This window comes from Nematolebias whitei, chromosome 3 (genome assembly GCF_014905685.2).
Source record: "Nematolebias whitei isolate Nwh7 chromosome 3, NemWhi1, whole genome shotgun sequence".
NCBI lineage: Eukaryota > Metazoa > Chordata > Actinopteri > Cyprinodontiformes > Rivulidae > Nematolebias > Nematolebias whitei.
The window spans coordinates 34791231-34805728 of record NC_056500.1 but is presented as its reverse complement, the minus strand read 5'-3'; the positions used below and the strand labels follow the sequence as shown (position 1 = coordinate 34805728).

The following is a 14498-nucleotide window of genomic DNA, read 5'->3' as shown; positions in this document are numbered from 1 at the left end:
TTGCTAAAGAATATTATGCACTTATTTGAACCTAGTCATACACTTACTTGATAGGTATTGTTTAATTTGTTTTGAATTTTAAAAAAAAATTGCAATTTGGAGTTTCATATTTAGTGCTTGGCTGCATATTTCTTAGTAAAATGCCACCACAACTGTCAACACGTTCATTTTTCAAATCGGCTGCATTCATCTTAAACCTCAAACTTTCACGAGGACTCTGGCAGAAAATGCGCACAAAACACGAGGTGTGTCGGACCACGCTCATAAATATGAAGAAATACCAGTCTCACGTAAAAATAATAATAAAAAAGCCTGGTTGACAGTCTGGATGTTCACTTCACATCCCAAACACTTAAGGAACTTTGTCATTTAGCAACAAAACACCCAAGTTCAACGACACAGACGCGCCCAGAGTTTCCTCCAGCCAATCATAGGATTGCTCCTTCAGCGTAGGACCAATCAGCTGTAAGGTAGGCGGGACGCCTGGGCTGTTGCTAGGGCACGTCCCCGAGACTCCAAGTGGCTCAGCCAATGAAATCTCGCCATAGAGTTTCATTGGCGAGGACACACCCAAAAGTGGCCTCCGTTCTCGTTCCCTATTGGACAGAGGCGCGGTCACTCAACTTCCTGAGTTAGCTGCTATAATGTAGTTTGGAGTCGTGAAGACTCAGAAGTGAACACAGCAGCGCAAATACATCGCTCTAAAACATTTTAGTTTTTGTTTCCATTCCAATATTTTATGAATTTTATTGCTGTGTGAGTATATTATTTCTAATTTTATAAGAAGACATCAAAGAAGATGGAACTTAATTCGCTTTTAATTTTGCTGGAGGCTGCAGAGTATTTGGAGAGAAGAGACAGAGGTATTTAAAGCTAGTCGGCTGTTTTTGTTGAATTATGACGGTGTTATTGGGTTAAATGTCTCGATGGACATGTCCTGCCACAGTGCAGGTATGATGTCACTCGTGTCTCTGTGGGACACAGACCAGCGGATGAAGGGAACCGGACCCATTTAAATTAAAGCCTGTAAATTAAACCTGTCTTATTATTTAAAGTGTATTTATGTTGTGTTCTCGGGGTGTCACGTGTTGAATGTACTCAGAGTATTTTCCTTTCTAATGCGTGGAAATGTGTAAAACAAGTGTTGCATTAAAAATGAGTTGTGTAAAATAATGTGATGGAGATGATTGATCTGCTGGGTTACAATACAGACTGTACCTCTGTCCCTGAACACACCAGTAGCTGGTTTTCATTCCTGCTGAGCTGTATTTGGCTTATTTTATTTTTGCTTGATGTGTCAACAGAGGCAGAGCACGGTTACGCGTCTGTTTTACCGTACAGCGACGACTTTTCTCGAAAGAAAACGAAACCCACGACGATTTCCAGAAAGCCTCCGAACAACAGGTAAATAAATGCGTGTCGTGTTTGCGTCCGCTGCGTGAAGCTCGGACACCTTCAGCGGCGCTGAGCCGCCCGGCTGGTCCTGGATCAGTGTTATGGTCTCTCCAATCAACAGTGCCACGCGTACAGCGCTACCTCTGTTCACTTCTCTTTCTGTTCGCCTCCCGGTGCCAAGAGGACGAAAACACACGTCAACCTGTCCTTACTACACCTCCGTCAGTCCCACGAGCTTCCACCGACACCAAAGCGCATTGAAATGCTGATTATCTTTGCTGTGTCTAGTTAAATGAACCGTACTCTATTTCTCCCACACTCTCAGTGGGCCATGAAGGCGTCATGTTTTTGATCTGCCTGGTTTGTTTTTTAATCCTGATGCCTTCACTGACCAGATAATGTTTTTTTTATTGCGATGTCTTCACTGACCAGACACTGTTTTTGTGATGCCTTCACTGACAAGACACTGATTTTTTTCATGATGCTTTCACTGACCAGACTGTTTTTTTAAACATGATGCCTTCACAGACCAGATACTGTTTTTTTTATTGTGATGTCTTCACTTACCAGACACTTTTTTTGTGATGCCTTCACTGACCAATACACTATTTTTTGTGATACCTTCACTGATCAGACATTGTTTAATCTTGATGCCTTCACTGACCAGAAACTGTTTTTTAATCATGATGCCTACAGTGATCAGACAGTTTTTTTAATCGTGATACCTTCACTGACCAGATACTGTTTTTTTAATCATGATGCCTTCACTGACAAGACACTGTTTTTGAATTGTGATGCCTTCACTGACCAGGTGCTATTTTCAATCATGATACTTTCACTGACCAGGCACAGTTTTTAATCATGATGCGTTCACTGACCATGCACTGCTATCCAGTTTGACCCATTACTAGTTACAGCTGGACCCTGACATGACAGTCGTGCAGGTTTCAGTTTTTGTTCAGGTGTTTTATGATGTCGGAGCGACTGGACGGCTGCTCAAAGTTCACTTAAAGCTCCTCGGTGCAATCAGACTGTTAAACGAGATTTAGCTGAGCACAGCGAACGGTGCAGTTTATGAGTTGGCGTTTTCCAGGTAGATTTACTGATGTGCAGTTCTGAACTGCAGGAACCCAATCTACGACAAATCTGCCCAAAACCACCGGGAAGTCATGTGACTGACCCCCGTTAGTCAAACAAATATGGTGGAATCTCGCACACGTAGAATATCAGAGAAGACGTCATGGTGTGAGACAACAGTCGAGATGAAATATGAGTCATCGAGCAGGGAGGTGACATTAAAACACGCAGCTTTTACAAAACTAACGCTAAAACTGGAAAATTCACCATTTCCCTGTTTTTCCAGCTCCAGTCCTGGTATGTTTATATCTCAAACCTTGTTTGGTCTCGTCTGTGATGTGCTTCTAAGAAGTCTTTTCCAATTCAGATAGGTTGTTAAAACAATCTGATCCTTTACTCAACAAATCTGAGCATTTCAAAGTGATCGGCTTCTTGCTCCCGAGCGGCTCTTCCACAGACGCCACGTTTACGGTCACTCCGGCTGGAGGTACACAGACTCACGGCGTAGTTGGCACACCAACCACTGATATCAGAGAAAAAAAAACTTTGTTTATGACTGGGAATGTCTTTTTGTCCCATCACTGGACTTTCCAATCAGTGGTTTTTATTTTCTGTCAGTTTTAGTTCTCAAAGTTTGGACGGCCACACCAAAATTGAAAGCAAAACAAAAAAATCCCCCAAGTGTTTTATTTCCTTGTTGTCTTAAACGTGTGATTTAAAAAATAATGGTGCGACGTGCGCAATAGGGAACTGCTCTTTGACTCAGGTTGACGTCATGTTCAGAAATGAAAGTAGCATTTCTTGAAGGAAGAATGCATATCACCCGCCACCAGTCAGTCCAGCTGACTCTCACCCACAGCACAGATCATTTTACCAGAACGTCTCAGACTGATTCAAAGTCATTTTCCTTCAGCTGTAAGAATAATAAATGTTATTTGAGGGTGAGGAGGCGTCTTTTCACCGTTTCTAGTTTTATTTCGCCAAATCGCCAGCCTTCCCCAGAATATTCTGCTTACTATTTTAAACGTAACATACCAGCAGCGTGTCTTCACTTGACCGACGGACGAGCATGGTGACTAACACTTGGAGCTGTAGATGCTGACAAAAGGAAGTGACTCACTTCATCGTCCTCTTTGTCTTTCTGTGCAACGAATCGATGGGATTAGACTCACCTGGATCTAAAGAAAAATGCAGCTCTGGCCACATTCCTTTTCTCCTGACGAGTAAACGTACTTGTTGGGTAACTGCGTGTGTGCATGTGTGTGTGCCCGCAGGGTGTGGTGGCTCTAACGAACACCTAAACCACGAGGCTGACTCGCTCGCCGTGCCGTTCTAGGCCTCCGTGTTTTTGTGACTGACCTGTGGGCAAACATCCCACCTCCCTTTATGTTTTCCCACAGCTTTTTTTAGGCATCAGCAGGATGTTTGAGGTTGGGGGGGTGGGGGTGGGGGTGAAAGAAAGGCTTTTTTTATTCTTCAACTGTAAATGAGGAGCACTGTTTGAATTAAAGGCCTGGCGCGCTTTAGGGGGAATGCACGTCGCCCGCTCCCGGTCGAGTCAGTTTTACACCGAGATCACTTCAAATGACAAAGATGCGTCGAGGAGCCCCCTCAGATTTTAGCTCAATGTCTGTAAAACTGAGTTATAGTCTGTGTCGCTGCTGTCGTTAGCTGTGGTGGCCATCTTGGATTGGGCTGGCTCCAAACGTGAAGTGGTTGCAGATGGTAAATGTATTTATACAACACCTTTCTATCTTCTCAAGATACTCAAAGCTCTTTACAGCACAATCTGTGCCTCATTTACCCATTCATACAGCACTCTACTATATTTATACACAGAATAATCAGAGCTTTATCACATTCATACACTGATGGGACACACATCAGAGGCAATGAGGGGTTCAGTGTCTTGCCCAGGGACACTTCAGCCCCAAGTATACTCTCGCGTACGTCAGTCCGCAGAGGTCCGCGTGTACCGAATTAGAGTCGAAGCGGACGCTCGCAGGGCATGTCCACGCAAAGCTCAATTTTTACGACCGCATACGTGTGTATACGGTGTGTATACGGTGTGCATACGGTGTGCATACGGTGTTTATACGGTGTGTATACGGTGTTTATACGGTGTGTATACGGTGTTTATACGGTGTGCATACGGTGTGCATACGGTGTGCATACGGTGTTTATACGGTGTTTATACGGTGTGTATACGGTGTTTATACGGTGTGTATACGGTGTGTATACGGTGTTTATACGGTGTCGTACAATAAACTGCCAGGCGACGGACTGTTTGGTATGTGACACCAACTTATTAAATTCCCCTTCTTCATCCATGATCTGGCCTTTTCTTTTGTTTTTTTGCCAAGAGGCAGTGATCTCTTCTTCCTCCGTTGATGCCATGACTGAAATGGTGAGAAATGAAGGAATTTGTCACGAGCAAATTAAACTCAGGTCCAGCGTGGCTGTGGGAGGGTCTGGAGATTTCCTGTTGGGCTGGTCTGATGTGAGGGCAACAAGTCCTGTTTTTTTAATTTTGTAGATCTTTTTATTAACAGCATATAAACACAGAACACTGCTGCGGCTGCCAGCTCTCGTTTTTTTTTTCCTGACCCGTCAATCAATCCAGTAGGCGTGTCAGCAAATGACCAATCGGTGACCTCAATTTGTCCTGAAGGTAAACGCCCATTGTCTGCGGAGCTGGTCTGCAGCCGCTCAGGGTGGACGCGCGAGTATGAAGTCTGAACCCTCTGCGGACAGTGCGGCTGACAGGACGCGGGAGTATACTGGAGCCTTTAGGCATGTGACTGTTGGTGGATTCAAACCCCCAACTTTTGCACTGGAGGACGACTGCTCTAACCAGTCAGCCACAGCCGCCCTTAGATCCATCCATTATCTTTACCCACGTGGATGAACATCAAATTTCAGATTGGTCCAGTGATTCCTGACAGACCTCATTAACAGTCGGACATGCAGGTACAGCCGTACTGAAGCAACAGGGGGTCTGTGGAGGATCTGCAACATCTGGAACCATAATGTAGTTTTCTGCAGTCAATAGTCGGTACCTGCTGGAGAGATCAACAGAGAGACGGGTCTCTGATGGAGCTTCTTTGGTCTTTTGTTGGCTGTTTGATTAAAAAAAAAAAGTCTTTTGTTAAAGCCATAAATAAATATTTAGATTATATATTTTGTGAATTGCCTTTTGTTTTTTTATTTTGGCCATTTTAGTAAGTAAGGTTAATATTAGTTCAGGTCAGCTTTATTGTGAAATGTAGTTTCATTTTGAAAAGGCTTACTTCCTGTTGAGTGTTAGGTTAGAAAAAATCCATATGGCAGAAGGACTGCATAAGGTGGAGCCATACAGTTTTTGACCGTGTATACCGTGTTTTCTCTTTTGGAAAGAAAGAAAAGAAGTTGTAATTGATTTTTGGATCGTCAGTTTTTCCTAGATAAAGATATTTTTTGTTAAATTCACGGTTTTGCACGCGCCCTTTACTTTTGCAAGAGTGCTTATAAAATGACACAGATATTGGATCTGTTGCCACAACGGTTTTCTTTCTGTCACGTGGTCTGTGATGCTGCAAGATTAATATTTCAGCAGAGAAAAATAAAAACACAGCTTGATCGTTGAGCCTGTGTTTGTTCCTGCGAGTACAGAACTGCTCAGCTCAAGCGATAAAAAGTGGCAGAAAGCCATTTCCTTGGCCTGTGCTCATGCTTTGCATATCACACACGGTGCCTTTACATAACATGTAAAGGTGTGCTCATGCGCTGTTTGTACTGGTCTGGGGTCAGCGCCTTCCTCCGAGTGATTTCCTGCTCACGCCGTACTTCGACGGGGACGCTCGGCCCAGTTTGGACGAAGGAGCCAACTTCCTCCACGACGGAGTGAACTTCTCTGTCTGCCTTTTCGTACATCAGCTGTGCTCCGTCCTTTTGGGGTTGATTTTGTGCAGATGCCACATTTATCTCGGGGTCGCTTCACCTCCTTTTGCGCCGTTGGATGCCGGGCTCTCTTTGGCCCAGCTGTGGGAGACCACAGCCTCATGAGCACAAGGGCCCTCAGACAGTCTGAGGAGCCTTGTTGTCAGTCTGGCTCTTTGTTGTTGCTGTTTTTGTTTTTGTTGCCGTGGTATCCATGACTGCCTCTTGAACGGAGGGGCCTGTTTCAGATGGACGGTCTCATAATGGGGGGGCTTTCCTCGTAATAGCCCACACGCTGAGGAATTCTGCCATGTCTGTAGGCTTCTGGACGTCTGAGGGTTTTTGTTCAGAGTGCTGGGTGGAGGTGGGGGGTGCAGTGTCCCAGTTTCTGCTCCCACTCAGGACTGTGTTTTATAACACTTTAGAATAAAATCAAATAAAAGTGACACAAGTTTTAAGTGTAATTTAAATAACGTGTTCACTAATAGCATAACAACATTACGTCGAACAGCAGCACGAACATGAGTCTGTGTGAGCAGATGAGCATGAATGAACGCATCAACATGAAGCAGATCAGCAGCAACATGCAACAGATCAGCAGCAACATGAAACAGATCAGCAGCAACATGATGTGATTTTTCACAGTGATTATTCTGGTTAGAGATTCATGAGTCGGTAACAGCCTCAGGGTAGAAGCTGTTCCTCAGTCTAGTGGTTTTACACGTAATGCTCCTTAACCTCCTTCCTGAGGGGAGCAGGGCAAAAAGTGTGTGTGCTGGGTGAGTGGGGTCCTTCATGATGCAGGTGGCCCTCTTCCTGCATCTGGAGGTGTAAATGTCTGTGATGGTGGGGAGACTGATTCCGACAGATTTCTGTGCAGCCTTCACCACTCTCTGCAAAGCTTTTCTTTCTGCAGCTGTGCAGCCTCCATGCCACATGTTGATGCTGGAGTACAGGATGCTCTCCACTGCACACCTGTAGAAGGAGGTGAGGACTGAGCTTCCCAGACCAGCTCGTCTCAGCTGCCTGAGGAAGTAGAGTCTCTGATGAGCTTTCTTGATCAGGCTGGTGGTGTTGTTGCTCCAGCTGAGGTTGTCATTCATGTGTACACCCAAGTACTTGTAGCTGGAAACCACTTCCACTCCAGATCCTCTTATGTTCAAGGGGGTGTAGGTGTATTTGTTCCTTCTGAAGTCCACGATCATCTCTTTTGTCTTCTTCACATTGATGTGAAGGTTATTCTCTTTACACCAGCTCTCCAGGTGTTCCACCTCCTCCCTGTAGCTGGACTCATCATTGTTTGTGATGCATCCCATCACCGCTGTATCATCTGCAAACTTTACAATGTGACAGCCTGGATGGGTAGGTGCACAATTATATGCGAGCAGATTGAACAGGAGGGGGCTCAGCACACATCCCTGAGGAGAGCCAGTGCTGAGGGTGAGAGCAGTGTGGACCACAGAGGAGATGGTATCCTCTGCTGATTTGTTCTTGCATGTTGTCTCGTGGTGAGAAGGATGCAGGTTCTCTGTTAGGATGTTCTCCAGTTTCCTCCCACAGACCTAAGCCTGCAGGTTCAGTAATGTGCTGGTGTGGGTCCTCAGTCATCCAGGACGTGGTGAATCCCAGAAAATTGATTATTTTATTTAATTTGGACATTGGGTCATAATTCAGAAGGTACTACCTCTGTTTGGACTGTTAGCTCAGTTAGGTACTAGCAGATACTTGTGATTTGATCACCATGGCAACAATACATGTACTCTTACCAGTCTTGACTGCAGAATGGACATTTTTCACTTTTAGACCAAATGTCGCTTCATTTCAACCAAATGTCCAGGAATCATTAAACATGTCGTTTAGACGTCTTTTCAACTGAGGAAAGTGCTGCTTTCTCCCAAACGCTGTTCTCCTGTCATGTGTTCTCAAATTTTTAACACAATTTTTCGTCTTTTTTCTTTTTCCTGTAGTTTTTCAAATAAAGAGCAGAGAGGCAGTGGTGTTTGTCAGTCATGGTGTTTCCTGACTGATTACAGCCCTTGCGACGGAGGGCTTTAAATGCTTTGTTTTGAGCAGACAATGGTATACCACTGTCTGTCTGGCTGGCCGGCCGGCCAACCAACCAACCAACCAACCAACCAACCAACCATGGACTTGACTTTCCACCGTCTAAACAAAGTGAAGGCACACTTCCACATCGCGCTCATTAGCAGCTCTTTCTTTCTGTCATTCAAAGATACCAACCATTGCATCATTTTAATAAATCCCTTACCAGTTACAGCATTTCCGACTCTTGTTGTTCCTATAGGAATATCTGATGACGTGCTGGGTTGGATTTCTACAGAAATGCAGACGTTTCACAACGTTTGATCCCATCTCTGCGTGTTTGCTCTCTTAAACCATTAAATCACAGTTAGTTTGCAACACATGACTGTGGTTTTTTTGGGGTCTAATTGTTTCTGTACTTCTTACGTAACACTTCGTTGTTTCGCAGCTCCATCACTGAAGAGCCCAGCAGCCACATGAAGGCAGAGTCGAGGCCTCTCTCTGATCTCTTCACACGTTTCTTTTTCTCACAGTTTTGATCTGGTTCTTGATTTGCTCCGCCAGAGTTGCTTTCATCTGTCTCACGTTTGGATCAAAACATTCAGCTCTCATTAACGCAGAGTTTAACGGTCATGTCAGGTGATTTAAAGTTTTTTTTCTGACTCTCCGCCCTGACACGTGTCTCCTTTTCTTTCAGATCATCACACAACGAACTGGAGAAGCACAGGTAAGCTGCTGTAGGAGCTGAATCCAGTCCTAAACGTCACATATGTTTCAGAGGTCATCTTTAAGGAGCAAGAGATTCATTCAGTTAGCTCCTCGTGTCTGAAAAGTGATGAGTGGATGATTTCAGAGAGCATCTTCATGTCCATCAGATCAGTGTCCAGGGTTCTCCTGTCAGACAGAATAACTCTGAACGCAGTGATTTTACCTCCAAACAGATCAAACGCACACACTCTGGTCCTGCTCCACACTCACAAACACTCGGCTCACGACGCGTGGTTTCATTTCAAAATTTGTTTTGGCTTCCGTCAGGACGGACACGAGAGAGCAAACCGCTCACAGAAGATAATAAGTGTGCACGTGGATCATTTCTGTGTGTCCTGGCAGCAGCTTGTTCTGAAGCTGCCTTCTGCTGTGGCTTCAGGAAACGGCTGATGTGACGTTCCGCCTGTGAGGCGAGGCGGGTGGAGGGGGGAGGCAGTGTTTGGGCTGCGTGTGACACCGTCCCTCACGTTGAGGGCTCACATGTCTGGCAGTGAGTAATGGAGCACAACAAGCAGGGACATGTTCCTAGTCTCTGACCCGAGAGACGGAGGCCCAGGATGATGACGCTGCAGGAGTTGAGACACAGTCAGGTGACGGGTGTGGCTGGTTACCACTGATCTGAGGTCTGATCGGACCAGTAATGGACCAGTAATCACTTTGCTCACTTCCCATTGTCACATTAATCACAGGCCTGACTTCTCTTTTTCTTGTGTCAGACCGTGACGTGTGAGCTTTACGTTGCAACGTCCTGCGTGACTTCACAGGCAGCTTGGTTTAGTCACCTACCTCTGTCAGGACCTGTAGTACTTATGGGAATCTAACTCTGGTTCTGATACAGAGGGACTCATCTTGTGAGTTCTGGGTTGGAGTGGGTGTGTGGAAAGCTTCTGGTCCAGTTAGGCCCGCGCACCGATGAGGTGTCGTCGTGATTCTTTGCATCATGAAGCTGCAGTTCTGTTGACAAGTTTTCAATCTGTGACATTAGAACGAACGAACCCTTTAATTCATGGTAACGACCAACAGAACCTTTGAACTGTTTCAGCACTGCTGTTCCTGACTTTTGTTTGTTTGCTAAACTTTTATCAGCTGGAAAATGAGTTAAAGTCTGAGTCTGAGACGATGACACGTCTCTCTGCTCTGCAGAGACAGAAACTGCAAAGAGCAGGACTCAGATGGATCCGTTTTAGGACTCCAGTCCAGCATCTGCTCTCTTCCTGTTTGTCTCTTCAACACCTTCAGCGTAGTGTGAGCGCCGTCTCCAGACAGCGACCATATTTCAAAAACTCTGTACCTACTCATAAGAAAACCAAAAGTGTTCCAGTTGTCCTGTTCAACCAGTTCCCAGCGTCCTCCTCGGAGCCACAGCCCAGTTTAATCTCCAGCAGACCCGGTATCACTGCACAGATCTGTCAGACGTCACAGGAGGTGTTGCTGTCTGAGCCCTGACTCAGTCTTTGGTCCTGGGCTTGTTCTGAGCCTGTGTTGGACCACACACGGGCTAACAACGGCACCGATGAAGCTTTAGATCCTGGGAAAAGATCTAGTAAGGTTAGAACCCAGACCCAGTTTTATTTCTTCATTTTACACTGTTAATCATTCATAAACTGTGTGTACATAAACAAACATTTTTTTTACATCTAATTATTGTTTTGTTTGTAAAATTGAGAAACAAAACAGCTTCAGATATGTAACATTTCCTTACATTTAGGACAAATACCAGAATAAAACCAGAACCATTCAATTACGGATTATTTGAAGGAATGATTAAAAAAAATCTGAGCTCAAGTTTGTGTTGAGGACGACTCTCAGCTACTGCCACACCAGGTTCTGGCTCAAGATTTATAAATGGTACTGAGTTTTGGCCATTTTCATACTAGAACCAACTATCTGCGGCAGCCATGTTGAATTTGGATCATTTGTAAAGCTTCAAAGTCAAAGTTCCACCAAAATTGTGTACACAGTGTCCTAGTTACATCCAACAAAAGTATAAATTCAGGTCTCTCTTGTAAATGAGTCCTCGAGGCTCAATGGGATTAACCTGTCTAAATTAAGGTTGAATGAAATTGTAAAGAAAAACTTTGAATTAAGAAAAATGTTAAACTAAAAATACACTAAGCACTAGTAGTACAAAGACAATATGCCGAACAGCAGCACGAACATGAGTCTGTGTGAGCAGATGAGTACTAATGAATACAGCAGCATGAATAATCAGCAGCATGAGATCAGCATGGATAATCAGCAGCACATATCAACAATCAAGTGGCATTACAGTGATTATTTCACAGTGATTATCCTGGTTAGGGATTCATGAGTTTAACAGAGTGCAGCACAGTGGCACATCTGGTAGAGCTGCTGCCTCTCAGCGAGCAGGTCCCCGGTTCAAATCCCGGGCCAGGGGTCTTTCGGTGTGGAGTTTGCATGTTCTCTCCATGCATGCGTGGGTTTTCTCCGAGTACTCTGGTTTCCTCACACAGACCAAAAACATGCATGTTAGACTGATTGGTAACTCTAAATTGTTCCTAGGTGTGAGCGAGAGAGTGGATGGTTGTTTGTCTTGTTTGTCTCTATGTGGCCCTGTGATGGACTGGAGACCTGTCCAGGGTGTACCCCGCCCCTCTCACAGTGATTGCTGGATATGTGCACCGATGACCCCCATGACCCAAAATGGAAGAAGCGGGTAAAGATAATGGATGGATGGATGGAGTTTAAAAGCCTCAGGGTAGAAGTTGTTCCTCAATCTAGTGGTTCTACACTTATTGCTCCTCAACCTCCTGCCTGAGGGGAGTGGGGCAAAAAGAATGTGTGCTGGGTGAGCGTGGTCCTTCATGATGCAGGTGGCCCTCTTCAAACCAAAGAAACACGCGATTGCCCTCGTCAGTGAGCGACAATTCTCGCTGACACAGTCGGAGGACTGAGGGTCGATAATTTTAAGGTGAAATGATGCTTTCAGGCTCACCATGGGCAATACCTCTACAAGGAAATGATGTGTTCAGGCTCACTGTGGGTCAGTTCTGTATCTGCATTGAAATGATGCATTCAGGCTCATCGTGGGTCAACGCTGCCTCTGCACAGAAATGATGCATTCAGGCTCATAGAGGGTCGGATCTGCATGTATGTGTCCTGTTATCAGTGCGAGGCGTCTGCTGGGTGGCTGCTGAGCCCCTCTGGGTCATCTGTCCCGACACGATTGTTTCTTTCTGTTTGAACCTCCTTCATGATGGAACCCCCCCCCCCCCCAGATGAGCTGAAGGCAGCACAGCATCATGTTGGTGTCTCTTTTTGTTAAAAGCCATTGAAGCTGTGTGGTTGGCGTCCACGGGCAGCACTTCCTTCCTTCTTCTTGCTTCAGCCACTCTTGATTGTGCTCTCTGACGTCTCGGCGCACCACAGGGTTCCTTTTCGAGCAGCTGTAAGTTTTGACACGAGGCGCTCGCTGCGTCTCCACACGCCACCTGCTTACAGGAAACGTGAATCCATCGCAGTCAGAGGGCTAAGCATGCAGCTTACCTGCAGTGCTGCTTCTCTGAACTGAAAGGAGAACTTAACTCTGTTCTGATCTGTTGGGGGGGGGGGTCAAAGTTTGGAGGTTTATTGGAGCCATTATCATAGCAGAGCCCCCAGATTTAAATATTCATGGACTCCATGGATGTAGTAACAAGCAGTTTGTCACTGCCTAATCTTCCTGCTAATTACATTTACTGTCCAAGTGAGGGGACACGCCTCCCCAGACCCCCCCCCCCCCCCCCCCCAAAAAAAAAAGTGTCCTTAGTGTGTTTCTAGAGTCATAAGACTTGAAAATAATCTAAAACAGAACCTGATGGAACATCTTATTGGCTCAGATGGATGCACCACATTGAGAACCACTCAACATACGTAAAACACAAGTTGTATTAAAGTCAACTGGTTCAGTGGTTGGGAGGACAGAGGAGCGATCAAGCCCCATCTCCCCCTAAAGGAAGGGTGTGTCCCACTCAGGTAGGCCCCTCTCCCCTTCAGATGGTTGCAGTAATCACAGGTGAGACTTCTACCTGAAAAACAAAATATATACACACTCTCACAACAGATGATCAAAATGAAGTCAGATGGCCTTCAGCTTCCATCACACTGAGTTCATGCTGGAACAGTTCAGATGACCAGATTACAGATAACAGATTACAGGTGCAGATTAGCTCCATTGACATACATGCTAATTTTTGTTGAAGCTCTAAAGCATCATGTCTGCATCGCCCGCCACCCAGCCGTATAAACGAAAGTCTGCAGAACGCTGCAGGGAGATCAGCACCTTCCTGAAGCGTCCGTCAGGTCAACAGTCCAAGTCCCAAAGACAAAGTCTGGTTATAAAGCTGGTTCAGATCTGAGCCAGTGTTTCACCAGGACACATTTTACAGGAACTGAGCAAAGTCTTTGTACACACGTGTTTACGTTTACAGTAGTCCCTCGATTATTGCGGGGGTTACGTTCCACACACCCCTGCAATAGGTGAAAAACTGCGAAGTAGGAACACTATATTTATTTTAGTATTTATATATATTTTAACATTTAGAAACCCTTCCCACGCTCTTGCAATGTTCTAAACTCTTAAACCTACGTCATTTTAACAACATACATATATGTACTGTACAGTACTACAAAACTGTACTCACCAGCTCTGCAGACCAGCAGCTCGGTTCTGGTTCTGCAGACCCACCCTGCAACAACGAAGCCCACTGCCGAGCCCAGGTTGATGTGCATGTGGATAATTGAGCTTCATGAAGCTTCAGGATTATTTGCAACTTTCCTGACAGTTCTGTGAGTTTAATAGATAGTTACTTCTGACTTTGTGTTGCAAGACTTTACCTCCATTTCAGCAGAAAGCAGCGTCTGGAAGCACTGTTGGCTTCTGGGTAGTGTAGTTCATTTGACTGTCCTTACAGTATAGGCTTATTGAAAGAAAACTACAAAATGACGGTGCCTGTCCAAAGTATATATTTTTTGTTAACTTTTTGTCCCGTACTGTCCCAATCACCTAATATGAAAGTTGACAATGGTTGAAAAACTACGAAAGAGTGAATCTATGAAAGTTGAACCGTGAAGTAGTGAGGGACTACTGTACGTTGTTTTTGTACATTTTCACCGAGACTTCTGCTAAAAGTGTCCTTTCCCTCCGTGTGGTTGCTGCAGGTACAAACCGGATTCCAAAAAAGTTGGGACACTAAGCAAACTGTGAATAAAAACTGAATGCAATGATTTTGAGGTGCCAACATCTAATATTTTATTCAGAATAGAACACAAATCACAGATCAAAAGTTTAAACTGAG

At 45.0% G+C, this 14498-nt stretch overlaps 1 protein-coding gene across 1 annotated transcript in view; it reads left to right on the top strand.

Moving 5' to 3' along the window:
• Nucleotides 1–652: 652 nt before the first annotated feature.
• Nucleotides 653–14498, top strand: part of mxd4 (MAX dimerization protein 4) — a gene marked incomplete in the record, with an annotated part of 27665 nt that continues 13819 nt past the window's right edge. The window contains 3 exon segments of the mRNA XM_037674884.1: nucleotides 653–863; nucleotides 1305–1404; nucleotides 9131–9160. Coding sequence (XP_037530812.1) covers nucleotides 800–863; nucleotides 1305–1404; nucleotides 9131–9160 — 194 coding nt within the window.